Here is a 25,355-nt window from a genome sequence, read left to right as displayed (position 1 = left end):
CAGCTCTTGGAAGCCTCTGGCACTTGCTCCTGGGGGGGATCTGAAGCAATCCAAGCCGTGAAATACTGTCTCAGCTCAGCCTTCTACGAGTTCCCTGCGCGGTGGGGAGGCTGAAGGTGGCCTTGAGAGCTGGCACAGGCACCCGGGGCTGGCACAGGCACCCGGGGCTGGCACTGCCTTCAGAGCACTGCTTTGGTTTTTGTCAGCTGTGTGGTAGCTGAGAAACCTGCTGCTGGCCAGCTCTTGGCTGGCAGCAGAGCTGCCCTTGCCCTGGCAGAGGGGTTGGGAGAAGGTGTCCAAAGTGTTTGGGTAGAGCCCCAGTGCCAGCAGTGGGGCTGTGGCACCTAGGGGGTGATGCCTGCAGCTCCAAGAAGGTGCCAGGGATCAGCAGTGGGGCTGTGGCATCTGGGGGGTGATGCCTGCAGCTCCAAGAAGGTGCCAGGGGCTGAAAGAGAAAAGAGGCTGAACCAATACAGGTGAAGGGAGAGGAAGGCAGAGTGGTGCAGGGCTGGGCTGGGGTGGGAGCTGTTTGCTTTGCCAGGGCAGAGACCTCTCCTCAGGATCCTGCTTTCCTCCTGGGGTAATTAAGTCTCCAAAGTCTGATCTCCTCATGTCACAGCTTGGTGGAAACAAGGGAGAGCATTGTCTGGAGCTGAAGCTGTTGCCACATCACAGGCTGCCCAGCTCAGAGAGCCAGGGAGCTGCTGGAGAGGGCCCAAGGGAAGCTCCAAAGGGGTCTGGAGCAGCTCTGGGAGCAGCAGAGGCTGAGAGCCCTGGGGCTGAGAGCCTGCAGAAGAGCAGCCCCAGAGGGGAGCTAAAGGAGCTGTGAGGGGCAAGAGGCTGGGGCCAGGCTCTGCTCAGTGGTGCCCAGGGACAGCACAAGGAGCAATGGGCACAGAGTGGCAGCCAGGAGGTTGCAGGAGGAGAAAGTTGTTTGGTGTGAGGGAGCAGAGCCCTGGAGCAGGCTGCCCAGAGAGGCTGTGGAGTCTCCTGGTGTGCAGAGCTTCCAACCCCCCCTGGGCATTGTGCTCCTGGGCAAGCTGCTGTGGGAGCCCTGCTGGAGCAGGGCTTGGGCTGGGTGATCCCCAGAGGTCTCTTCCAACCCCACCACGCTGGGGTTCTGTGAACCACTTCACTCTTTTGTTCATTAAGTCCCTGACCAGGTCAGACCTTGGCTCCTGTCCTCCTGCTCCATCCCCTGCCCAGGGAGGTGTCTGTGCCAGGCCCCTGCTTGGCAGCAGCTCCTGCTGAAAGGAAGGGGGAAAAAAACCCACATCAAATCAAACAGACCCCAAACCAACCCTAACTGTGTGCTGAAGCAGTAAGGAGCAGGGAGTGGAGCTGGCTTGCTGAGCGCTGGAGATGACCTTGGGTGGCTGTGTGAGGGCTGCAGAGCTCATCAGTCATCCCTGGGAGCTGCCTGCGTGGCACCGGCCCAGGCAAGCTCAAGGCTGTGCTTCCATCTGAGTCATTTTCAGCGGCACACAGGCAAGTCAGGGTTGGGTTTCTCTGTTGGTTGTTGTTGTTATTCAGGGCTCTCTGCTCCAAGGAAGCCTCCGGAGCGCTGGGCTCCTGTACACAAAGAGTTCCTCCAAGCGCTGCCGGGGAAGCTGTTGAGCTCAGCTCCCGTTGCCATCGGCGACTTTGTGAAGCCGCAGCTCCCTGCAGCCAGCTCTCCCTTTGATGCTAGCTGCTGCCGCGGCACATTAAAAGGCCTTCACTTGGCCTTCCAAAGTCTCGCTAAAAGCCCTCCTGGGGCTTTGATGTCGAGAAGCTTCCACTCAAAGCGCCCAAAGCCTCTGAAGCTCGCCCGGCCTTAGCTGGGCGGCAGCCCGGCCAGCGGCCGCCGCAGGCAGCGCAGTATCGGCAGCGGCAGCAGGGAAAACGTGCGGGGATGATTTATGGTCTGAGCATCTGCAGGCACAGGAGAGGCTGCTGGAAGCTCCCAGAGCCTGGCCATGCCTTGAAGGCTCCAGGTCTCCATCTCACAGACAGCACGAGGGGAGCCGTGCCGCGGTGCAGCTCAAACACCCCCCGCGGAGCGCTCGGTGGTCACACACACGCAGACCCCAGTGGGCAGCCTCTGTGCCCCCCTCCCCAGATGGCTGCAGGAGGCCTCTCTGGCTGACCCCTTGGAGCCTGAAAGCAGCCCTGGAGCCTGATTCAGGTTTTTCATGAGTGGTGGAGTCCCCATCCTTGGAGGTGTTTAGGAAGAGCCTGGCTGAGGCCCTTTGTGCCATGGTTTGGTTGATCAGATGACCTGGAGTCCTGTGGCCAGCTCTGGGCTCCTCAGGTCAGGAAAGAGGTTGAGGTGCTGGAAGGTGTCCAGAGAAGGGCAACAAAGCTGGGGAGGGGTCTGGGGCACAGCCCTGGGAGGAGAGGCTGAGGGAGCTGGGGTTGCTTAGCCTGGAGAGGAGGAGGCTCAGGGGAGACCTTCTTGCTCTCTCCAACTGCCTGAAGGGAGATTGTAGCCAGGTGGGGGTTGGGCTCTGCTCCCAGGCACCCAGCACCAGAACAGGAAGACACAGTCTCAAGCTGTGCCAGGGGAGGTTTAGGCTGGAGCTGAGGAAGAAATTCTTCCCAGCAGGAGAGATTGGCCCTGGGGATGTGCTGCCCAGGGAGGTGGTGGAGTCCCCATCCCTGGAGGTGTTTAGCCTGGCTGAAGCCCTTGGTGCCATGGTTGAGTTGGTCAGATGGTGCTGGGGGAGAGCTTGGACTGGATGATCTCAAAGGCCTTTTCCAACCTGGTGAATTCTGTGTTCTGTCCTGCTGCCCTGCCCAGGCCTTGAACAGCAGAGGGGTTGTAGCAAGCAGCTGAGATTGCCTTGTGTGGGGCCGGGTGGGGAAGGCAAACCCTGGGAAAACCTTGAATGTGCCAGGAGCTGAGGCAGGCAAGGTGCAAGATGTCCACCCAGGGCACCTTAGGGACTCTAACTCGGTGTCTGCAGGCTGGTGATGGACAGAGACTGCTGCAGCTGGGGGAGAACAACATCTGCCTGGAGCAGGGAAGGGTTTCCAGGGCTTCCCAGGTGTTCCTGCCTGGTGTGGCTGCAAAAGGGCTCTCTGGCTGAACCCTTGGAGGCTGAAAGCAACCCTGGAGCCTGACAGGAGGTGGCAGGAAGTTTCTAACCTTCCTTTTAACCTCTCTCTTGCTGCTGCTGTGCTCTTCTGCAGTTGGTTTGGGGGCTGGGGGGCACCCTTGGGTGTGCCCAGGGAGGTGAGGGTGCCACCCTGGTGCAGGTCACTCAGTCAGAGATTTGGCAGAGCTGGATAATGGTTGATGATCTTTAAAGGGTGTTGTTTTCTCCCCAGCCAAACCAATTCTTTGCTTCTGTGTGAGGAGCTCTGGCTGTGGAGCTCGTTAGTGGCTGTGGTTAATGGATCGGTTTGTGCTCTTCCACCACCAACCAAGTCTTGGCTTTAACTCTGTGAGGGAGTGAAATTAGCCCTGAAGCAATTTTTCCTCTCTCCACTCCACTCTGCCAGCTCCTGGTGCCTGACTCCTGTCTCTTTCTGGGTCGATGCTTCTCTGCAGCCTGCCACGGATGCCTCAAATCGGTGTTCAGAGTTAAAGGAGGATGAAATGATCTCTCTTTCCCTTGGCTGTACTGCGGGGTTTGGTGGGGGTGTTTTTTTGTGCGTGCACAGGAATCAATCTGCCCCTGCCGGGGAGCTGCTTCGGGAGGGGTTATCCCAGCGTGTCCTTGGAATCGTTTTCCACTCGGCGCTGCCCAAGCGCTGCCAGCTCTAATGGGGTGAACACAGCGCCGCAGCCAGGCGTTAAATAAACGGCAGCGAGCCGCAGCAGAGCCCTTCTGCCGCTGCCTGGCATCGAGCCCCGGCAGCCCTTCCGAGCCGCGCTGCTCGCAGGCTGGGGATGGAGCTGGGCTGCGGCTCCCTCTGCCCGAGCCGGGGAGGTCCCGGGGGCGCGGTTGCGATGTCCCTTCCCCGGGCTGCTGCTCCGCGGAGCCGCCAGCAGGGGGCGGCACAACACAAGCCGCGCCGCGCCCCGCTGCGCCCTGGGCCGGAGGCGCCCGGAGCCTGCAGCGCTCGGGTTCGAGTCTCGCCCCCGCCGGCAGGGTCAGACCTTCCCCGGGGTCTCCATCGGGCGTTTTCCTGCCCCGTGTCCCCGGAGGCTTGTCCCTTGTGCTCCTGCTCGCTGCGAGGGAGGATGGGCTTGTCTTCTGCCTGGGGGGAAGGTGCAGTGAGGTGGGGGTTGGTCTCTTCTCCCCGGGCAGAGGCGAGAGAAGGAGAACAAACAGCCTCAAGGTGCAGCATGGGAGGTTGAGGTTGGGTATTGGGGGGGAAATGTCTTTCCTGCAGGAGTGCTGAGGCATTGGCACAGGCTGCCCGGGGAGGTGGTGGAGTCCCCATCCCCAGAGGCATTCGAAAACCATGTGGCCATGGCACTTGGGGACACGGTTGAGGGGGCATGGTGGTGGGGGGTTGGACTGGACGAGCTCAGAGAGCTTTTCCAGTCTTAAGGCTTCTGTGATTCTGTTCTGTGATTCTGTGTATCACATCAGCCTCGGGGGGAGAGGGTGGCTCATTTCCATGGGGGTCTGGATGGTGCTGGGTGAGCTCCAGGTTCCCAGCACTGCCCCAGCATCACAAGATGGGGAAATGTGACTCTTTCTCTCTCCTGATCCTCTGTTTTCCCCTCTCTGAGAGGGTTCTCACCCATTTCTTTTTGGGTTTTTGGCATCAAAACTGCAGTTTGGGGGCAAGGGAACCGAGGGGAGATGTGTGTGAGACCTCGGTGCAGAGGAGCTGGGCAGGGCAGGGCCATCCCACGTTATCCAGGCAGCTGTAGGCATGAATTGGGATGCTGGAGCTACGCAGTGTCCCAGGCAGGGCAGCTGTGCCCTGGCAGCATCGCCATGATCTTCCCCCTCCCCAGCCTGCTCCAGGTTTTATCTCCTCTGATGCCTCTTTGTCTCCTCCGTTCCACCTCCCCCTGGTGCTTTGAGGTTTGTGCCCTCAGGCAGGATCCACGGAGGAGGAGATAACATGGTGGGTGAGTTTGACCCCAGCCCTGCTCCTCGGAGTAATTAACTCATTAGCAGGCTGCTCCTTTCAGCTGCAGGCTCTCCAGGGCGGTTGATGTCTTCCTAAACAGCAGCTTTTGTTTGCGTAGTGCTGACTCCAGCCCCTGGAGGGCTCTAATCTATCCCCTGAGGGATGTCTGGACAAAGCCCAGCGCTAATTCTGCCGCTGCTGTGCCGGGGGAGACCACCTCGCATCTCTGTTACAGGCTGGGGATAAGACAAGGAGCTGAAACCCTTCGCTTGCAGAAGATGTATGTGTGCAATATAGGCCTGCTGCTAATTCTTCCCGGGGATTAATGGAGGCCATCAAGGCCAATTTCACTCAGTGCTGCTTTGCTTTTCGTCAGGCAGAGCTCCCCCAGACCTGGGGCCGGGCGGGGAGCCGGGCGGGGAGCCGGGCTGCGGGGCTGCGGGGCCGGGCAGGGAGCCGGGCTGTGGGGCCGGGCAGGGAGCCGGGCTGCGGGGCCGCGGGGCCGGGCGCGGAGCCGGGCTGCGGGGCTGCGGAGCCGGGCTGCGGGGCCGTGGGGCCAGGCAGGAGCCCAGGAGCAGCAGGTTCCCTGCCTGTACAGCTCCTGCAGACATTGATTTGCTGTTATCTCGTGGCAGAGCTTTTGCTCTGCCCTTGCTCCTTGTGCTCAGCATTGCAGGTCCCTCCAGAAATCAATGCTGCTCCTCTCCCTCCTCCTGACAGGAGCCTCCTGGTCTTCTCCTCCTGGTTTTCCCTGCCTGTGCATGGCCCTCCCCACTCATGATGTGCCTGCTCCTTCAGCAGGAGGCTGGTGGCACTCTGGAACAGGGAGCTTGGGGCTGCCTCCTCCCTGGGGGGTGTTCAAAGCCAGGCTGGGAGAAGCCTTGAGCAGCTGAGCCTAGCTGAGAGGTGTCCCTGCCCGTGGCAGGAGGTTGGAGTGGATGCTCTCTGAGGTCCCTCCCAGCCTGAGGCAGGTTGCTGGTGCAGGGAGGTGCCCTGGTGAGCAGTCAGCCCCCAGCAGCCCTGGCAGGGACGCCTCTGACGTCTGGCCCCACGCAGGAGGTGCTGTGAGCCCCTGGTGCTGAGCAGGAGCCCTGGGTCAGGCTGAGCTGGGATGGCTTTGGCCAGGCTGCCTGCTCCTGGAGCCTGATTGCTTTAATTGAGCTGCTCTGCCCCTGTGGGCTGCTGACAAGAGGAGCTGCTAAACCGAGTGTGAACCTGGCTGTGGGTTTCTGGCAGCCCTGGGCTGCAGCCCAGAGCCAGGAGCTGAGGAGGGTTTGATGCCTGCAGGTCTGACTGAAACCTTCCAGCTCCTTTCTAGGAGGCTTTTCCCACTTCAGGTTGTGGCAGCTCCTGTTGCTGGAGGTTAGTTTTGTCTTCCTGAGCTCAGGCTGCCAGGGGCTGGCCCCAGGGTGTTTGTGCTGTTGGCCTTTCCACAAGCCCCTTCCCAGCGCTGGGAAAGAGCTCTGCCAGCATTCCCTGCGGTGCTCCCTTTCAACGGCCGTGCTCTCCTCGCTGCAGGGCTGCAATCAGCCTCCTGCTGAGCCAGCCCTGAATCCCTGCTGCGAGGAGCACCTGAGAGAGAGCTGTGAAGGGAAGGCAGAGGGTGGGAGCCAGCGCAGGGCACTCGCACAGCAAGCAGAGCTGCAGATGGCACCAGCTGGGGTGGCAGTGGTGACCTGCTCCGAGGTGAGAAGGCTCTGCAGAGGCATCTGGCCAGGCTGGATTGATGGGCTGAGGCCAGTGGGCTGAGGTTCAGCAAAGCCAAGGGCACAACAGCCCCAGGGAGGCTCCAGGGTATGGAACCTGGGGGTGTTGGTGCCAGCCTGCTGGAGCTGAGCCAGGCTCTGCCCAGGTGCCTGAGAAGATCCTCAGCAGTGGTGTGGCCAGGAGGACCAGGAGCCCTGTGCTCAGCACTGCTGAGGCCACACCTGGAATCCTGGGGCTGGTTTTGGACCCCCCCTCCCACACACACACTCCAAGAAGGACACTGAGGGGCTGGAGCAGGTCCAGGGAAGGGTCTGGAGAGCAGGGCTGGGGAGGAGCAGCTGAGGGAGCTGGGGGTGTGCAGCCTGGAGAAAAGGAGGCTGGGGGGAGACCTTGTGGCTCTCTGCAGCTCCCTGAGAGGAGGCTGGAGCCAGGTGGGGGCTGGGCTCTGCTCCCAAGGGACAGGATGAGAGGAAATGGCCTCAAGCTGCCCCAGGGGAGGTTTAGGTTGGAGATGAGCAAATATTTCTTTGCTGCAAGGGGTCAGGCACTGGAAGCAGCTGCCCAGGGAGGTGGTGCAGTCCCCAGCCCTCCACTATTTTTCCTTGGCTTCTGTAGTCCCAGGGGGAAGCTGCCCCAGAACTCAGCACAGCAGTGGCAGCTCTCTGCTAACCTCAGCCTGCTGGCTTCTGTCTGTTCCTCTGCCAGCACTGCCCCTGAGCCCAAGCAGCTCTGCTCCCCTCCCCTCCCCAGTCTCTCCCCCTCTCCATGTTTGTGGAGCATGATCCTATCTCTGCTGGGCTTTGTTCACAGTCCAAGCCACACCAAGGCCCTCTCCAGCTCCCCAGTCCCTCAGCAGCCCTTTGCTGCCCAGCTTCCCTCCAGGTCCATCCCTGCTCCACATGGCTGAGCAGACCTGAGCAAAGTCCCAGATAAGATCTCCCCAGGGCCCTGCACAATGGAAACTTCCATGGAGCTCAGCACAGAGATCTGCTGAGGGCTGCTGAGGCTTCCATCCCTGTGGGAGGAGATTTCCTTTCCTTTGAGATCCTCACCCCTGCTGCCCTGCCCTTGGCTTGCCTCCAGCCTGGCTTCTGCAGGCTGATGCTGGCTTGGAAGAGCTTCACCTTCATGCCACCCCACAGGCAGCTGAAGCCCTTCTGAAGCTGGTTCTTGACAAAGCCAACAGCCCTCAGGCTGCTGCAGCCTCTCCCTTCTGGAGCTGGTTCCTGACAGAGCCAGCAGCCCTCAGGTGGCTGCAGCCTCTCCCTTCTGGAGCTGGTTCCTGACAGAGCCAGCAGCCCTCAGGTGGCTGCAGCCTCTCCCTTCTGGAGCTGGTTCCTGACAGAGCCAACAGCCCTCAGGTGGTTGCAGCCTCTCCCTTCTGGAGCTGGTTCCCAACAGAGCCAGCAGCCCTCAGGTGGCTGCAGCCTCTCCCTTCTGGAGCTGGTTCCTGACAGAGCCAGCAGCCCTTAGGCTGCTGCAGCCTCTCCCTCCTGGAGCTGGTTCCTGACAGAGCCAGCAGCCCTCAGGTGGCTGCAGCCTCTCCCTTCTGGAGCTGGTTCCTGACAGAGCCAGCAGCCCTCAGGTGGCTGCAGCCTCTCCCTCCTGGAGCTGGTTCCTGACAGCCAGCAGCCCTCAGGTGGCTGCAGCCTCTCCCTTCTGGAGCTGGTTCCTAACAGGGCCAACAGCCCTCAGGTGGCTGCAGCCTCTCCCTGCTGGAGCTGGTTCCTGACAGAGCCAGCAGCCCTCAGGCTGCTGCAGCCTCTCCCTCCTGGAGCTGGTTCCTGACAGAGCCAGCAGCCCTCAGGTGGTTGCAGCCTCTCCCTCCTGGAGCTGGTTCCTGACAGAGCCAGCAGCCCTCAGGTGGCTGCAGCCTCTCCCTCCTGGAGCTGGTTCCTGACAGCCAGCAGCCCTCAGGTGGCTGCAGCCTCTCCCTTCTGGAGCTGGTTCCTAACAGGGCCAACAGCCCTCAGGTGGCTGCAGCCTCTCCCTGCTGGAGCTGGTTCCTGACAGAGCCAGCAGCCCTCAGGCTGCTGCAGCCTCTCCCTCCTGGAGCTGGTTCCTGACAGAGCCAGCAGCCCTCAGGTGGTTGCAGCCTCTCCCTCCTGGAGCTGGTTCCTGACAGAGCCAGCAGCCCTCAGGTGGCTGCAGCCTCTCCCTCCTGGAGCTGGTTCCTGACAGCCAGCAGCCCTCAGGTGGCTGCAGCCTCTCCCTCCTGAAGCTGGTTCCCAACAGAGCCAGCAGCCCTCAGGTGGCTGCAGCCTCTCCCTCCTGAAGCTGGTTCCTGACAGCCAGCAGCCCTCAGGTGGCTGCAGCCTCTCCCCCTTGCTTTGTGTCAAGCAAATCTTTTTTGTCCCCCCCTGCCCAGAGCTGCCTTCAGCACAGGAATGAACACTCTGAGCCCCTCAGCTCCTCAGGGCCTGGGAAGGGCAAAGGTTGGATGATGGTTTCCCCACTCCAAGCCTCCCTGAACCCATGCCCCCTGTGCTCCAGGTGCCACCTGCCCACCCAGGCAGCTCCAGCAGCCCCTGGCTCCTTGAGATGCTTCTCCTCACTCCCTCCCCCCTGCTTTCCTCAAGGCCTGGGGGTGCCCCCCTCTCCCAGGGCCACTCTTCCAGGGCAATCCTTTGAGAGATGGACTTCAAAGAGGGGGGGGAAGCAGCATCTGAGTGATCCACCAGGGGCAAGGGCAAGCAGCCCAGGCAGGGGTGACGTTGCCTCCCATCAATCAAGAGGGGTGGCAGCTGGGTGTAGCTTGGAACGAGCAGGAGCACAGAGGGATGGCTGCTCAGGGGCTGGGGAGGCTGGGAGGGGAAGGTGTGTCTGCTGGGGGCAGCTTTATATAAGGGACAGCTCCTTCCACCTCAGCTGCAAGGTGCAGGGAGGGGGACAAAAAGGACAAGAGAGAGAGGACAACTTCCAGAAGAGCCTGAGGGGAGCTGAGAGCCCTGAGAGCACGCTGCAGGTAGTGACATCAGCTCTGCCTCAGAGCCTGGGCAAGGCTGGGGGGTGGCAGGGGGATGTGCATGGTGGCAGGGGGACACCATGGGGGGTGGCAGGGGGATGTGCATGGTGGCAGGGGGACACCATGGGGGGTGGCAGGGGGATGTGCATGGTGGCAGGGGGATGTGCATGGTGGCAGGGGGACACCATGGGGGGTGGCAGGGGGATGTGCATGGTGGCAGGGGGACACCATGGGGGGTGGCAGGGGGATGTGCATGGTGGCAGGGGGATGTGCATGGTGGCAGGGGGACACCATGGGGGGTGGCAGGGGGATGTGCATGGTGGCAGGAGGGCATCATGGGGGGTGGCAGGGGGATGTGCATGGTGGCAGGGGGATGTGCATGGTGGCAGGGGGATGTGCATGGTGGGAGGGGGACACCATGGGGGGTGGCAGGGGGATGTGCATGGTGGCAGGGGGATGTGCATGGTGGCAGGGGGACACCATGGGGGGTGGCAGGGGGATGTGCATGGTGGCAGGGGGATGTGCATGGTGGCAGGGGGACACCATGGGGGGTGGCAGGAGGATGTGCATGGTGGCAGGAGGGCATCATGGATGGGAATGAGGGAAGAGTGTGAGCAGGGAGCCTCTTGCTGAGCTGAGGCTTTGCTGTGCACCAAGCTCCCAACCATCAGCACTGAGCTTCTGTTAACATTTATTGCTTAGGACCTTCTCCTTGGCTTATTTCTGTGCCTTGAGCTCATTCTGTCACTGCCTTGGAGAGGAGAAGGATCACCCTCAGCTCAGACCCCCCAGGCAAAGACCTGGCCCCAAATGGGAAGCTCAGGGCAGGGGAGAGGAGCTGGTGCAGGATGCAGGAGCTGGAGGCTCAGGGCAGGGGAGGAGCTGATGCAGGGTGCAGGAGCTGGAGGCTCAGGGCAGGGGAGGAGCTGGTGCAGGATGCAGGAGCTGGAGGCTCAGGGCAGAGGAGGAGCTGGTGCAGGATGCAGGAGCTGGAGGCTCAGGGCAGGGGAGGAGCTGGTGCAGGATGCAGGAGCTGGAGGCTCAGGGCAGAGGAGGAGCTGGTGCAGGATGCAGGAGCTGGAGGCTCAGGGCAGGGGAGGAGCTGATGCAGGATGCAGGAGCTGGAGGCTCAGGGCAAAGGAGGAGCTAGTGCAGGATGCAGGAGCTGGAGGCTCAGGGCAGAGGAGGAGGAGCTGGTGCAGGATGCAGGAGCTGGAGGCTCAGGGCAGGGGAGGAGGAGCTGGTGCAGGATGCAGGAGCTGGAGGCTCAGGGCAGGGGAGAGGAGCTGGTGCAGGATGCAGGAGCTGGAGGCTCAGGGCAGAGGAGGAGCTGGTGCAGGATGCAGGAGCTGGAGGCTCAGGGCAGGGGAGGAGGAGCTGGTGCAGGATGCAGGAGCTGGAGGCTCAGGGCAGAGGAGGAGCTGGTGCAGGATGCAGGAGCTGGAGGCTCAGGGCAGAGGAGGAGGAGCTGGTGCAGGATGCAGGAGCTGGAGGCTCAGGGCAGAGGAGGAGCTGGTGCAGGATGCAGGAGCTGGAGGCTCAGGGCAGAGGAGGAGCTGGTGCAGGATGCAGGAGCTGGAGGCTCAGGGCAGAGGAGGAGGAGCTGGTGCAGGATGCAGGAGCTGGAGGCTCAGAGCAGAGGAGGAGCTGATGCAAGATGCAGGAGCTGGAGGCTCAGGGCAGGGGAGAAGGAGCAGGGCTGCTTTCCTCTGTGGGAACATCTGGGGGCTCTGGGGCAAATCACAAAGGGCTTGGAAAGGGCTTTCCTTGTGCCCCATTTGAAGCCTGTCCACGTGTGGGCATCAGCAAGGTCCTCCTGCAGAGTCTCACTCGAGCTGGATGAAGGCCAAAGGGAGCATCTCTTGCTCCACCTCTTCCCTTCTGAAGAGGCCCTTCTTGGAAGCTTTTCCTCCCCTTTCCCCCCCCTGATGTCTCCTTGCCTGCAGGGCAGTCTGCTGGAGGTGGCAATGCTGAAGCTCCTTGGACTCCTCCTTTTCTGTGGCCTCCTCTGCCCCTCTCAGGAGGTCCTGTCCGGTCTGTCCTGCGCCGTCAGCCCCAGGGCCATGCAGAATGGTAACCAGCAGGCAAGGGCCTGGTGGCTCTGACAGCTCTTGGGGGGGAGGAAGCCCTCCTGAGGGGGTCTTCATCTTCATCTCACTGCTCCCCAGGGCTGCAGGCTTTGCTCAGAGCTTCCTACAGCCAGGGATGGGTTCAGGGACTGAGCTCTGCTGCAGGCCCTGGGATGCATCACACAGCACTGCCCTGAGAGGAGAGGCTGAGCCCTGGAGCTTTTTAGTCTGGAGAAGAGAAGGCTGAGAGGGCATTGAGTAGATGCTCACAAATCTCTGAGGGTCAGGAGGGAGGGGACAGGCTCTGCTCAGCTGCACCCTGTGGCAGGACAAGGGGCAATGGATGGAAACTCCAGCACAGGAGGTTCCAGCTCAACATGAGGAGGAACTTCTGCTCTGTGAGGCTCACAGAGCCCTGGAGGAGGCTGCTCAGAGAGGCTGTGGAGTCTCCTTCTCTGGAGGCCTGTCTGGATGTGTTCCTGTGTGACCTGAGCTGGATTCTATGGTCCTGCTCTGGCAGGGGGGGTTGGAATCAATGATCTCCAGAGGTCCCTTCCAACCCCTAACATCCTCTGAGGCTGTGTGAGGCTGTGTGTGGCTCTGATCTCCACACCAAGCAGCCACACAGCATTTTGGAGCTAGATCTGGGTGGTTTCCTCCTTTTTTTTTTTTGTCCTGGTCTTCATTTCCACTCTGGAGCAGCAGATGCTTGGCCAACAGCTGCTGTCAAGCTGGGCAGCCCTGCTCGTGCCTGCAGTGCTCCAGCAGGAAAAAGCCAACCAACCAACCCACCCAGGACCAACAAGACCCAACAAAGAGAGGCTCAGTTCCAGCTGCTGCTGTGGGAACCCCCCCAAAAATCACAGAATCATCAAGGTTGGAAAAGACCTCAGAGCTCATCAAGTCCAAGCTCTCCCCCAGCACCATCTGAGCAGCTCAGCCATGGCACCAAGGGCCTCAGCCAGGCTCTTCCTGAACACCTCCAGGGATGGGGACTCCACCACCTCCCTGGGCAGCACATCCCCAGGGCCAATCTCTCTTGCTGGGAAGAATTTCTTCCTCCCCTCCAGCCTGAGCCTCCCCTGGCACAGCTTGAGGCTGTGTCCTCTTGTTCTGGTGCTGGGTGCCTGGGAGAAAAGCCCAGCCCCCACCTGGCTCCAACCTCCCTGCAGGTAGCTGTAGAGAGCAATGAGGGCTCCCCTGAGCCTCCTCTTCTCCAGGCTAAGCAGCCCCAGCTCCCTCAGCCTCTCCTCCCCAGCCTCCCAACCAAGCAAAGCCCTTTGCAGCTGGGAAGCAGGCTGTGAGCTGAAGCATGACCACGGGAGGGGCTCAACCCCCCTGGAGCCGTGGGGTGGGAGCTGTGGGGTGCTCTCCACTCCAGCCCCTCCCTTCTGCTCCCTGAGGACAGCTTTGCTTTGGTGCAGCTGGAGAGCAGCAGCCCCTGGGGGATGTGACTGCAATGAGCCACTCACAGCTGCTGGCTTCAGGAGGTCTGGGGGTGGTGGTGGAACTCGGTGGGGTGCCCCTGGCAGGCCAGAGCTGAGCAAGGAGGGGGAGCTCACTGCTGCTGGTTCTCACCCAGAGGTCTTTCTTGCAGTCCTCTCAGAAGCCATCCTGCAGAATGGGCTCCTCCAGCAGCACCTGCAGGGCCTGGTGCTCCCCAACATCCTGAGTGAAGGGGGTCTGCTGAACTCCCCCACCAGCATCACTGGGTGAGTGGGTGGGCAGCAAAGGGCTTCCTGAGCCAGCAGCTGAAGCAGCAGGAGCTGGGCATGGCTGCCCCAGCAGGGGAGCCCTGGTTTGGCTGCTGCTGCAGCTCTGAGCCAGTAAAAGCTTTCTGTGTGGTGGCATCCTGGGTGCTGAGCAGCACTGCAGGCTCTGGCTGCAGAGTGGAGGCCCTGGTGCTGCTGTTGGGCTCTCAGGTGCTTGGCACATTTGGGGCTGCATGAAGAAGAGTGTGGCCAGCAGGGCAAGGGAGGTTCTCCTCCTCCTCCTTCTCCTCCTCCTCTACTCTGCCCCAGTGAGGCTACAGCTGGGGCACTGGGGCCAGGTCTGGGCTCCCCAGTGCAAGCTGGACAGGGAGCTGCTGGAGAGAGTCCAGGGAAAGGTCCTGGAGCAGCTCTGTGAGGAGCAAAGGCTGAGAGCCTGGAGCAGAGCAGCCCCAGAGGGGACCTCAGCAATGCTCAGCAAGAGCTGAAGGACCTGTGGGGGGCAAGAGGCTGGGGCCAGGCTCTGCCCAGTGGTGCCCAGGGACAGCACAAGGAGCAATGGGCACAGAGTGGCAGCCAGGAGGTTCCATGAGGAGAAAGTTGTTTGGTGTGAGGGAGCAGAGCCCTGGAGCAGGCTGCCCAGAGAGGTTGTGGAGTCTCCTGGTGTGGAGAGCTTCCAACCCCCCCTGGGCACTGTGCCCCTGGGCAGGCTGCTGTGGGAGCCCTGCTGGAGCAGGGGCTGGGGTGGGTGAGCCCCAGAGCTCCCTTCCAACCCCACCAAGCTGGAACTCTGTGGCAGCACTGAGAGGGCAAAGAAGAGGCCCCAGAGGGGAAGCACTGACTGCTCTCTAGAGCTGGCTTCCACCCCAGGCCGATTCCAGGCTCCTCCTTTGGGCTCTCAGCTGCAGCCTCTGCCTCTCGTCCCGCAGCAGGCTTCCCTTGCTCACAACCCTGGTGCCACCAGCTGGAGCTGGCTGCTGTGGGCTCCTCAGCTGGGCATGGCTGCTGAGCTCTCAGGGGATGCTTTTGAGCTGCTGCCAGCTGCTGCTGTTGCCGTTGCTTGCAGCCTGCACCTGGTCAAGGTCCGGAGGCCCAAGCTGTCGGTGGCGCTGCTGGCGGGCATCGGCGTCCAGCTGACCGTCGCCGCCAAGCTGGAGCTCAGCGGTGACTGGTGAGTCCTGCTGGGTCATGGGGGCTCTGCTGGGGCAGCCCCTGCCCCCCAGGGGCCCTGTCCTGCAGGGGCTGCTGCATTTCAGGGGCTTCTCGCTTGCCAGGAGGTGCTGGAGCAGCACAGAAGATGCCTCAGGGCGTTCTGTGCCGAGCCGGAGCAGCTCTTGGCTGAGGCTCTTTGGCTTTGCTGAGGCTCTCTCTGAGAGATGCAATCTGTTGCCTTTTTTCCCCCCCCTCTTTCCCAGCCTGGTTGGCCTCCTCTCTGAGCTCATTGACATCCTGGTGGATGTGAGGATCACTGCCAACATCAAATGCACCAACTACGAGGCGGGCAGCGTCCAGGTGCTCTTCGAGGACTGCCTCTGCATCCTGGGGGCTGTGAAGATCAAGCTCCTCTCTCGGTGAGTGCCTCTGGGTCGCTGTTTGCCACCCTCTGCCATCCCCCCTGCCCTCACCCAGGGAGGCAGGCAGGCTGCCAGGCCAGGGGGTGCTGCTGGTGCTGAGCTGCTGCAGGGCCAGGCCTCGGGGAAGGGATCCCTGCCCCTCGCCCGGGCGGCTGCCGTGGGGCTGGCCAAGGATGTGGGTGCTGGGAGAGGAGAGCTCCTCTGCCCTGCCCTGGGCTGAAGGGTGAGCCTTGGCACCTTCTGCAGGCTTGGCTGGTGAGCAGGCAGCCAAAGGGTGGGCATGAGAGGGGGAGAGAGCTCTGGGAGGGCAACCCCTCTGCTGGCCCTGGCCCCTGCTGGCCCTGGGCACTGCTGGCCCCGGGTGCTGCTGGGCACATGGACCCGTGGTGTGACCCCTGTGGGTGTGGGTGATTGTCCCACCCCCCTGGCATGTCCCCTGCCCATGTCCCATCTCCTCCTCAGCCTTAGCCAAGCCCCTGGCAGGAGGAGTTTGCTGCCTTGCTGCGCTGAGGGCTGTGGCAGCAGCTCGCCCAGGGGCACTGTCCCCTCTCATTGCTTCCCGGGGAGGCACTCCTGAGGTTCACTGCAGTCCTCCTCCTGCCTGGCCCAGTGCAGCAGCTGCTCCAGGACAGAGCCTGCCAGGGAGCAGAGGCACCCAGCTCACCCAGCCTGCATGTCCTGGCCTAGGTTTCAGGAGGGAGGGGGTGGTGTGGCAGGGCCATGGTTTCATGGCCATGGTGGTGTTGGCTCTGTGGCTGGACTGGATGATCCTAGAGGGCTTTTCCCAACCCAGACAAGTCTGTGACTCCCTGATGCTGCCCACCCCAAGCCCTCCCTGCCCAGAAGCCAGCCCTGCTCTCCCCTGGGTGAGCAGTGCAGCTCCTTGTCCTCCTGCCTTCAGCAGAGCCCCTGGGCTGTAGCCTTGCCCCTGAAGGGATGGCCAAGGACTGCCAATGAGTCAGGTGGGGGCTGGGCACCCTCTGGTCTCCTCTCCTGGAGCTGTGACTGGAGTCTTCCTCTCTGCTCCCCAGCCTGCTGACCCTGTCAGTGAACGAGATGGTGCTGCGCCAGCTGACAGCAGCTCTGCCTGCTCTGGTGAGCCTGGAGCCCTCCCTCTGCTCGGGAGAGGAGGAGGCTGAGAGGGATCTGATCAATGTCTGTCAGTGCCCTAGGGCTGGGGGTCAGGAAGGAAGGGCCAGGGCCGGGCTCTGCTCAGTTGCACAGGGAGCAGTGGATGGAAGCTGCAGCACAGGAGGTTGCAGCTCAGCAGGAGGAGGAACTTCTGCCCTGTGAGGCTCCCAGAGCCCTGGAGCAGGCTGCCCAGAGAGGCTGTGGAGCCTCCTGCCCTGGAACCTTCCCAGCCCCCTCTGGATGTGTGACCTGAGCTGGATTCTGTGCTCCTGCTCTGGCAGGAAGAGAGCTCCAGAGGTCCCTTCCAACCCCTCCCATCCTGTTGAGCCTCTTCTCCCAGCAGGAATGCCAGGAGCCAGCACCATGCCCTGTGCTGCTTCCCCGTGGCACTGCTGCCCCCTGCTCCTGGGGGTGCCCAGGGCCAGCCTGGCTGCTCCCTGGCTCCCAGCAGTGCCCTTGGGGTGGCACCACAGCTCCAGGGCTGCCCTGCTGCCCCCCTCGGGCCCTCCACAGCTGGTGCCCTGAGGTGCTTTGCCCTGGGGACTCAGGGTGGGCAGAGGGGTGCAGAGGGGGCTGGGTGCTCAGCTCTCTGCTCTGTGTTGCAGCTGTGCCCAGTGCTGGAGATTGTGGTGAACCTGGTGAACATCCAGCTCCTGGGCACCCTCAACGGTGTGTTTCTTGCTTCCCCCCACCCCCCCTGCAGTCCCACAGCAGGGAGGACCCTTCCCCACACCTAGCCCAGAGGGGGAAGGCTCCAAGTGACCTGCTCACACCCTGCCCCAGTCCCCTCCATCCCCCCTGGCTCTGGCTGGCTCCCCTGGGTGCTCCCTTCGGGCTGTATCCCCACGGGGCTGAGTCTGGGGGGGAGGTGGTTTGGCCTCTTTTGAGCAGCAGCAGCAGGAGGGGAGGCTGGGGGGGACCTGGGGGTGAGGGTCTGGCGTGGGGAGCTGCAGGGCCAAGGGGGAGCCTCGGTGCTGCTGTGTTGCTGAGGCTGGTCTGTGGCTCTCTGCCCTGCGAGCAGCGGTGATCCCGGTCGGGACGGCAGGAACCATCCACTACCAGCTGGCCAGCCTGCCCTTCACCTCTGGCTTGGTCCTGGGCATGGACTTGGATGTGAGTTGGCACCAGAATCATAGGGTCATGGGCTCAGCGAGGCTGGAAAAGGCCTCAGAGATCATCAAGCCCAACCTGCCAGCCGGCACCTCCTGACCAACCAAACCGTGGCTCCAAGTGCCACAGCCAAGCCCCTTTGTGAGCACCTCCCGGGATGGGGACTCCACCACCCCCCTGGGCAGCACATCCCAGAGGCCAGCCAGCTGGGTGGCAGGAGCCTGGCAAGGTGCCCACACCTCAGAGGGCTGAGGGGGAGAGGTGGGGAGCAGGCTCTGCCCCGGGGAGCGCCGCGGCGGGAGGGGAGGGGAAGGTTCCCGGCCGAAAGAGAGGAGGTTTGGGTCGGCTGGAAGGCAGGAATGCCTTGCAGTGGGGGTGGGGAAGCCCTGGAACAGCTTGCCCGGGGAGGTGGCAGATGCTCCAGGCCCGGGAACGCTTCATCCCGCTCCCCTCTCCCCCCTGGGAGCAGTTCCCCTCTGCCGGGGTCCCGGCGGGGAGCAGCCAGGCTGATGGCTCCGGGGGGCTGATGGCTCCGGGGGGTGCTGCCTGCTTGTGCAGGCCCTCAGCCCGGCCCCCCCCGTGGGCACTGCTCCTCAAACCCTCTGCTGCTCTCTTGGCAGACTTCCCCTGGCGCTGCCCAGGGCTGCCCAGCTCTGTTTGGAGCTGCTGGGAGCAGTGCTTTGCCGCCTGCCCTTGCCCTGCCTCCAGACTGGCTGCTCCTGGAGGCTGCCTGCCCTCCCCACGCTGGCTGGGTGCTGGAGTTTTCTACCTCTCTGCTGGGAGCCAGGCTGAGAGAGCTGGGCTGGTTCAGCCTGGGGAGGAGAAGGCTCCAGGGAGACCACCTGGGGGCCTCGCAGTGCTCAAAGGGACCAAGAAGAAAGCTCTGGACAGACCTTTTGAGCAGGGCTTGTTGTGGCAGGACAAGGAGTGATGGTTTGGGCTCAAGGAGAGAGATTCAGGCTGGGGAGAAGGGAGAAATGTTTGCCCCTGAGGGTGGGGAGAGCCTGGCCCAGGCTGCCCACAGAGCTGGGAGCTGCCCCCTGCCTGGCACCACTGCAGCTCAGGCTGTGTGGGGCTGGGAGCAGCCTGCTCTGGTTGGGGCTGTCCCTGGGGGCTGCAGGAGCTTGGACTGGATGAGCTTGGGAGGATCCCTTCCCTTTGGGATTGTATGAGCTGGAGCAGCTGGGCAGGGCCCAGGCTGGCAGCAGCTGGGCAGGACCCAGGCTGGCAGCAGCTGGGCAGGACCCAGGGCAGGTCTCACTTGCAGCCTGCCCTGAGGTTCCTCTCATCTCAGCTCCAAGCCCAGCACCTTCCCTTGGCTGCTCTTCCAGCTGGCACAGGCCCTGCAGCCTTCCACCCCGAGGCTCTGGGCAGCCTGCTGGCTTTGGGGGGCCAAGGTGGCTGTGCCCTGTCTTTGCAGGGTGCAGTGAAGCAGGTGGGGGGCACCATCATCCCCCACGAGGCCTCCCCCTCTGCCCTGCCCCCGCTGCTGGACAAGCTGCTGGTGCTGGGCCTGCGGCAGAGCTTCCTCAACGCGGTCCTGGCCCTCCTCATCCAGACCCCCCCCCAGACCTTCACCTGCACCCCAGACGTGGTGAGTGCAGCCCCAGCGCCTCCTCTGATGCCAGGACACACAGCAGCTGCACCACAGCTCAGCCTGGGGGGCTGCTGGGCACTGCAGCCTTCCCCTCTTCCCCTGCCCCCCTGCAGCCTTCCCCTCTTCCCCTGCCCCCCCTGCAGCCTTCCCCTCTTCCCCTGCCCCCCCTGCAGCCTTCCCCTCTTCCCCTGCCCCCCTGCAGCCTTCCCCTCTTCCCCTGCCCCCCCTGCAGCCTTCCCCTCTTCCCCTGCCCCCCCTGCAGCCTTCCCCTCTTCCCCTGCCCCCCCTGCAGCCTTCCCCTCTTCCCCTGCCCCCCTGCAGCCTTCCCCTCTTCCCCTGCCCCCCTGCAGCCTTCCCCTGCCCCCCCTGCAGCCTTCCCCTGCCCCCCCTGCAGCCTTCCCCTGCCCCCCTGCAGCCTTCCCCTGCCCCCCCTGCAGCCTTCCCCCTGCCCCCCCTGCAGCCTTCCCCTGCCCCCCCTGCAGCCTTCCCCTGCCCCCCTGCAGCCTTCCCCTCTTCCCCTGCCCCCCCTGCAGCCTTCCCCCTGCCCCCCCTGCAGCCTTCCCCCTGCCCCCCCTGCAGCCTTCCCCCTGCCCCCCCTGCAGCCTTCCCCCTGCCCCCCTGCAGCCTTCCCCTGCCCCCCCTGCTGGGCTCCAGCTCCTGCTGCTTGCCCTCACCCTAGCGCCTCGCTGGCAATCTCTGGGAGCAGTGGGGGAGGTGGAGGGCCGAGGGTGCTGCTCCCTCGCAGGTCTGAGTGTGCCTGAGCCGCCTGGAGGCTCGGTGGGGGCAGTGCCAGGGGCTCAGGGCAGGCCCCAGCAGCGTGCCCAAGGTGGCTGGCAGCAGGGTGCCAGGCGGGGCGGGGTGGCCCCGGCAGGCTGGGGGCTGCTGGAGGGGCGCTCGGTGGGGGCTGCTGGAGAGCTCACTGGGGGCTGCTGGAGAGCTCACTCGGCTGCTGGAGGGGCGCTCGGTGGGGGCTGCTGGAGAGCTCACTGGGGGCTGCTGGAGAGCTCACTGGGGGCTGCTGGAGGGGCGCTCGGTGGGGGCTGCTGGAGGGGCGCTCGGTGGGGGCTGCTGGAGGGGCGCTCCGTGGGGGCTGCTGGAGAGCTCACTGGGGGCTGCTGGAGGGGCGCTCGGTGGGGGCTGCTGGAGGGGCGCTCGGTGGGGGCTGCTGGAGAGCTCACTGGGGGCTGCTGGAGGGGCGCTCGGTGGGGGCTGCTGGAGGGGCGCTCGGTGGGGGCTGCTGGAGAGCTCACTGGGGGCTGCTGGAGCAGCGCTCGGTGGGGGCTGCTGGAGAGCTCACTCGGCTGCTGGAGGGGCGCTCGGTGGGGGCTGCTGGAGAGCTCACTCGGCTGCTGGAGGGGCGCTCGGTGGGGGCTGCTGGAGAGCTCACTCGGCTGCTGGAGGGGCGCTCGGTGGGGGCTGCTGGAGGGGCGCTCAGTGGGGGCTGCTGGAGGGGCGCTTGGTGGGGGCTGCTGGAGAGCTCACTGGGGGCTGCTGGAGAGCTCACTCGGCTGCTGGAGGGGCGCTCGGTGGGGGCTGCTGGAGGGGCGCTCGGTGGGGGCTGCTGGAGGGGCGCTCCGTGGGGGCTGCTGGAGGGACGCTCCGTGGGGGCTGCTGGAGGGGCGCTCCGTGGGGGCTGCTGGAGGGGCGCTCGGTGGGGGCTGCTGGAGAGCTCACTGGGGCTGGCTCTGCTTTTGTGCCGACAGTTCTCCAGTGCCACCCCTCTGCAAGAAGCCATCCTGGCCCTGGTGCCTGCTGGGGTGAGTAGCTTCTCCTGGCCCCAGACCCCCCGTGCCAGCCTCCCCGTGCCAGTCTGCTGCTGCCAGGGGCCTCCTGCTCCCCTTCCCTTGGCCGCCCTGGCTGAGCCCCGTGGCCAGCCTGTGCCAGCAGGGTTGGAGGCTGCTCTGCTGCCCAGCAGCTGCTGTGGGAGCGTTGGAGGGCCCCAAGGTTTGTGCCCAGCCCTCGGCAGCCTCTGCAGGGTGCCCACTGCCCCGTGCTCCGCTGCCTGCAGCCAACCCTGCTCAAGCAGAGGGTCATGAAGCCATTAAGGCTGGGCAAGGTCTCCAAGGTCCTCAGGTCCAGGCTTCCACCCAGCACCTCCATCACCTCACGTCCCCCAGTGCCACATCTGCAGCTCCTTGGCCACCCCCGGGGCTCGGTGACTCCAGCAGCTCCCTGGGCAGCCCACTCTGATCCCCCAGCCCCTGGCAGGAGGAGCTGATAAGTGCCTGGCACCTGGGCACCCTCCCGTGAGCCTTGCCACCCCCCTGGGCTCCCCCCACCCCGGCAAGGAGAGCTGAGCTGTGCTGCCAGAGCCCTTGGCTCGGCACGTTTGGGCTGGGAGAGCTCCGGGGTGGCCCTCCAGAGTTATTGGGGAGGGGGTGGGGGGTGAGAGTCCCACCAGAGGACTCCCTGCCTGGCCAAGGGGTGGGGGTGCAGGCAGCCACCTCCCCCTGTGCCCCGCTGCCACAGTGCCCTGCCTGCCGCGGGGGCAGCCCCCTGAGCATCAGGCTGACGCTGGGGGGGAGCCCGCTGCTCCTCCTGGAAGACGGCAAAGCCGCCGTGGAGCTGCTGGTCCTCATCCAGGTCTCTGCGAAGCGTCCGGACGGAGCTGTCCTCAACCTCCTGCTGCTGAAGGCTGTGAGTGTGGCTGCGCACAGCCCGCCCTGGTGCCAGCCGACAGGCTGCCAGCTGGGCTGGGGGCACCCCCGCGCCTGGGGGCACCCCCGCGGGCTGGGGGCACCCCCGCGGGCTGAGCCTCTCCTCGTTTGCTTTGCAGGACCTCAGCCTGGATGTCCACTTGTCCATCGGGGGGGGCAGGCTGGTGCTGGGCTTGTCCCTGGGCAGGTAGGGGGTCCCCAGGCTGGGGTGGGGGCGGGGGGGGGGTGGGGGTGTTTGAAGCAACGCCTTCTGCAACCAGGTCTTGAGGTTCAAGCACGCTGGGAAGCCTCAGCTGCCCTGGGCTTTGGGCTGCTGCAGGCTCAGCTCCCTGGGAAGCAGCAGCCAGGAGGGAGCAGGACAGCAGGGAGGGAGGGCAGCAGGTCCCTGGGTGGCACCGAGCTGCTGGAGGTGCTTGGATCATGGCAGGAGGGACAGGAGGGTGGCACAGAGCTGCTGGAGGTGCTTGGACCATGGCAGGAGGGATAGGAGGGTGGCACAGAGCTGCTGGAGGTGCTTGGACCGTGGCAGGAGGGACAGGAGGGTGGCACAGAGCTGCTAGAGGGGAAGCCAGGAGCTGCTGGGTGCCCTGTGCCAGGGCTGCTTGGTTGGCAAGGCAATGGAAATGAGAAGCAGCTCCTGTGCTCCTCTTTCCTCCCTGAGAGGCTGGCAGTGCCCAGCTCTTCCTGGTGACCCCGTGGGTGCCCCAGTGGTGCCCCACGGGGGGCTCTTGGCCCTGGGCTGATCGATGCTGCCCTGGGAGGTGGTGGGAGCTGATCCTGGGCACCTGGCAGCTCCTGGCACCTCCTGGCACCTCCTGGCACCTGATGCCTTTGCTTTCCTGCAGCACTGCCCTCTCCTTGGAGTCTTCTGATGTTGGCATCAGCAATGTGAGTCCCTGGTGGCAGCCAGGCTTGCCTGGGCACAGGCAGAGCAGCTGAGGGGAGGGAGATGTGGGTGGGGAAGGTGCCCTGGCTGCGAGGGAGGGCAGCTGCTGGGGGTTAGCTCTTGGCTGCTCTGCTTTCTGGCCACTCCTCATTCTTTTGCTGCTCTTGCTTTGCCTTCTGCCTGTCCTGGGCCTGTGGATGCAGAGCTTGGGGCTGTGCCCATCCCTGCTTGGGCAAAGCTCTCCCTCGGCTCCAGCAGAGCTTCACCTGGCTGAAGGCTTCCCAAAGGGAGCACCGAGCCCAAACCCGGCGGGGAAGCAGATTTGCTTTGAAGCAAAGAGAGACCTGGCTGGGCTGTCCCTGTCCCCCGGGCCGGGCTGGGCTGTCCCGGGCTGTCCCTGTCCCCCCGGGCTGTCCCTGTCCCCCCGGGCTGTCCCTGTCCCCCCGGGCTGTCGCTGTCCCTGGCTGTCCCTGTCCCCGGGCTGTGCTGTCCCTGTGCTGTCCCTGGCTGTGCCCGGGCTGGGCTGTGCTGTCCCTGGCTGTCCCTGTCCCCGGGCTGTGCTGTCCCTGTCCCTGGCTGTGCCCGGGCTGGGCTGTGCTGTCCCTGTGCTGTCCCTGTCCCCGGGCTGCGCTGTCCCTGTCCCTGGGTGGGCTGTGCTGTCCCTGGCTGTCCCTGTCCCCGGGCTGTGCTGTCCCTGTCCCCCTGGCTGGGCTGTCCCTGTCCCCCCCCCGGGCTGTCGCTGTCCTTGCCCCCTGGCTGGGCTGTGCTGTCCTTGTCCCCCCCGGGCTGGGCTGTCCCTGGCTGTGCCCGGGCTGGGCTGTGCTGTCCCTGGCTGTCCCTGTCCCCGGGCTGTGCTGTCCCTGTCCCTGGGTGGGCTGTGCTGTCCCTGTGCTGTCCCTGTCCCTGGCTGTGCTGTCCCAGGCTCTGCCGTCCCCTGGCTGTGTCCCCGGGAGGTGCTGTCCAGCCCCGGGGGCTGCTCTGCCCTGCGGCCCCGGCCCCCGGCCGTGCTGGCTGCTCACCCCCTGCCTCTTCTCTGCTTCAGATCTCCAACCTGAAGCCACACTGCACCACTTTGCTGACAGAGACCTTAGTGCCCCTCCTCAATGGTAAGGGACAGCTGGGACAGAGGGTGCAGGGGGTGGGCTGTGTGTGATGGAGAGCTGGAGCAGGGCTTAGGGGCTGAGCTGCTCCATGGAGAGGGTCCTGGGAGAGCTGCTTGGAGCTGCCCACGAGCCAGCAATGTGCCCTGGTGGCCAAGAAGGCCAATGGGCTCCTGTGGTGTCTGAGGAAGAGCCCTGGAGCAGGCTGCCCAGAGAGGCTGTGGAGTCTGCAGAGCTTCCAACCTGCCCTGGGCACTGTGCTGCTGGGCAGGCTGCTGGGGGAGCCCTGCTGGAGCAGGGCTTGGGCTGGGTGAGCTCCAGAGCTCCCTTCCAAGCCCTCCCTGCTGGGATTCTGTGTGAGTCAGAGAGACTGCAGTCCCAACCTCATCTTCACCCTACCCACCCCAGCTCCTGCCCTGGGGCTCCTGGCAGCAGTGGCAGAGGATGAGAGGAGGTTGATGGTTGGACTCCACCACCCCACAGCTCTCTTCCCAGCCCATTCTGTGCTGCCAGGGGAGCTGAGGGCCTGGTGGTGCTGAGCCTGTGCCTGCTGAGCCAGGGCTGGCTCTGGGCTGGGAGTGGGGCTCAGCCCTGCAGCGCTGGCTAAGGAGCCACTGTGTGCCCACAGGTGCCCTGCGTGTGGGGATCCCCCTGCCCAACGTCCTGGGCATCCCCCTCCTCAAGGTGGAGATCCAGATCCAAGTGGTGAGTGGGTGGGCACTGGGGGAGGGCACTGGGGGAGGGCACTGGGGGAGGGCATTGGCAGAGGGCACTGGGAGAGGGCACTGGAGAGGTCATTGAGGAGGGCACAGGGAGAAGGCACTGGGAGAGGGCACTGGGAGGGCTCTTTGGAGAGGGCTCTGGGAGAGGGCCCTGGGGCTAGCAGCTGGCCCCTGTGGCTGCTCCCCAGCAGTGGTGCTTCAGGGGGCAGGGGCTGCAGGGTTTCATCCTTGCAAGGCCACAAAGGCTCGCCCTGCCTGACCTCCTGCAGGGCAGAAGGTGCCTCCCCAGCACCCCTTGCCCATGAGCAGCCTCACACCAGCACAGGGAGCAATGGTCAGGGCCCCCCTGGGCAGCTCCTGCCTCCCTGTCCGGCGACCTTCCCTTCCTGGAGAGCTCTGGGTGGGTGCAGGGGCTTCAGCCTCTCTGAGGGGCAGCCCTCAGAAGGGTCTGGAGTTGCCCTGGAGCTGTGCCAGAGGGGCTGGGATGCTCTCCCAACGCTTCCCAGGGGGCAGCTCTGCCTCTCCCCTGCCACACTGGACGTGGGGGGTTCGGCAGGAGGGGTTTGTGAGCTGGCTGTGACCTGGGCTGTGCTCTGCTGCTCCTTGCACCCCCCCAGGGCCTGCTGCTGATCTTTGTGTGAGCTGAGGAGGAAGGAGGAGGAGGGAGGAGGGAGGATGGAGCACCCAGCCCAGCCTGATCTCCTCTGTAGCCCTGGCTCACAGCCCCGATGGCACTGCAGGCACTCCAGAGCCGGCCGGCTCCTGTGGAGGCTGAGGCTCACATCAGCCAGCAGGCAGCTGGGGGGGCAGCACTCATCCTGGGGAGAAACCCTCCTGGGCTGGGTCACAGAGCAGCTGGGGCTGGGCCCTGCTGCCTTTGCCCTGAGGGCAGAGCACTGCTGATGCCAGGAAGACCTTGCCCGTGGCTGCCAGTGTCCCCAGCCAGGCGGGCAGGGGAGGCAGGGCTGAGCAGTGTAGGGAGGGCTGGGCAGGGGGAGGCAGGGGTGGGCAGGGGGAGGCAGAGCTGGGCAGGGGGAGGCAGGGCTGGGCAGTGTAGGGAGTGCTGGGCAGGGGGAGGCAGGGGGAGGCAGGGCTGGGCAGGGGGAGGC

The 25,355-nt window shown here is 64.4% G+C and overlaps 1 protein-coding gene across 1 annotated transcript; it reads left to right on the top strand.

Annotated features, from left to right (window-relative positions):
- The first annotated feature begins 3,937 nt into the window (after positions 1–3,937).
- Positions 3,938–24,887, top strand: BPIFB4 (BPI fold containing family B member 4). The gene is made up of 16 exons (XM_054173498.1): positions 3,938–4,135; positions 11,638–11,764; positions 13,358–13,472; positions 14,536–14,640; positions 14,885–15,040; positions 16,075–16,138; positions 16,780–16,843; positions 17,196–17,287; positions 18,705–18,878; positions 20,585–20,638; positions 21,351–21,518; positions 21,658–21,725; positions 22,384–22,426; positions 23,467–23,530; positions 24,153–24,229; positions 24,864–24,887. Exons 1-16 carry the CDS (start codon positions 3,938–3,940, stop codon positions 24,885–24,887), a joined length of 1,593 nt encoding a protein of 530 aa, XP_054029473.1.
- Positions 24,888–25,355: the final 468 nt, after the last annotated feature.

Source organism: Dryobates pubescens, chromosome 26, assembly GCF_014839835.1.
Source record: "Dryobates pubescens isolate bDryPub1 chromosome 26, bDryPub1.pri, whole genome shotgun sequence".
Taxonomy (NCBI): domain Eukaryota; kingdom Metazoa; phylum Chordata; class Aves; order Piciformes; family Picidae; genus Dryobates; species Dryobates pubescens.
This window is presented reverse-complemented; position numbering and strand designations above follow the sequence as displayed.

What these genes read in the sequence shown, in the direction of transcription:
- BPIFB4 (XM_054173498.1), top strand. Translation starts at nt 3,938, where the DNA reads ATGTCCCTTCCCCGGGCTGCTGCTCCGCGGAGCCGCCAGCAGGGGGCG. An exon ending in TCCTGGGCATGGACTTGGAT is followed by an intron (nt 17,288 to 18,704) that starts GTGAGTTGGCAC and finishes CTGTCTTTGCAG; the next exon opens with GGTGCAGTGAAGCAGGTGGG. An exon ending in TGGAGATCCAGATCCAAGTG is followed by an intron (nt 24,230 to 24,863) that starts GTGAGTGGGTGG and finishes GCACCCCCCCAG; the next exon opens with GGCCTGCTGCTGATCTTTGT.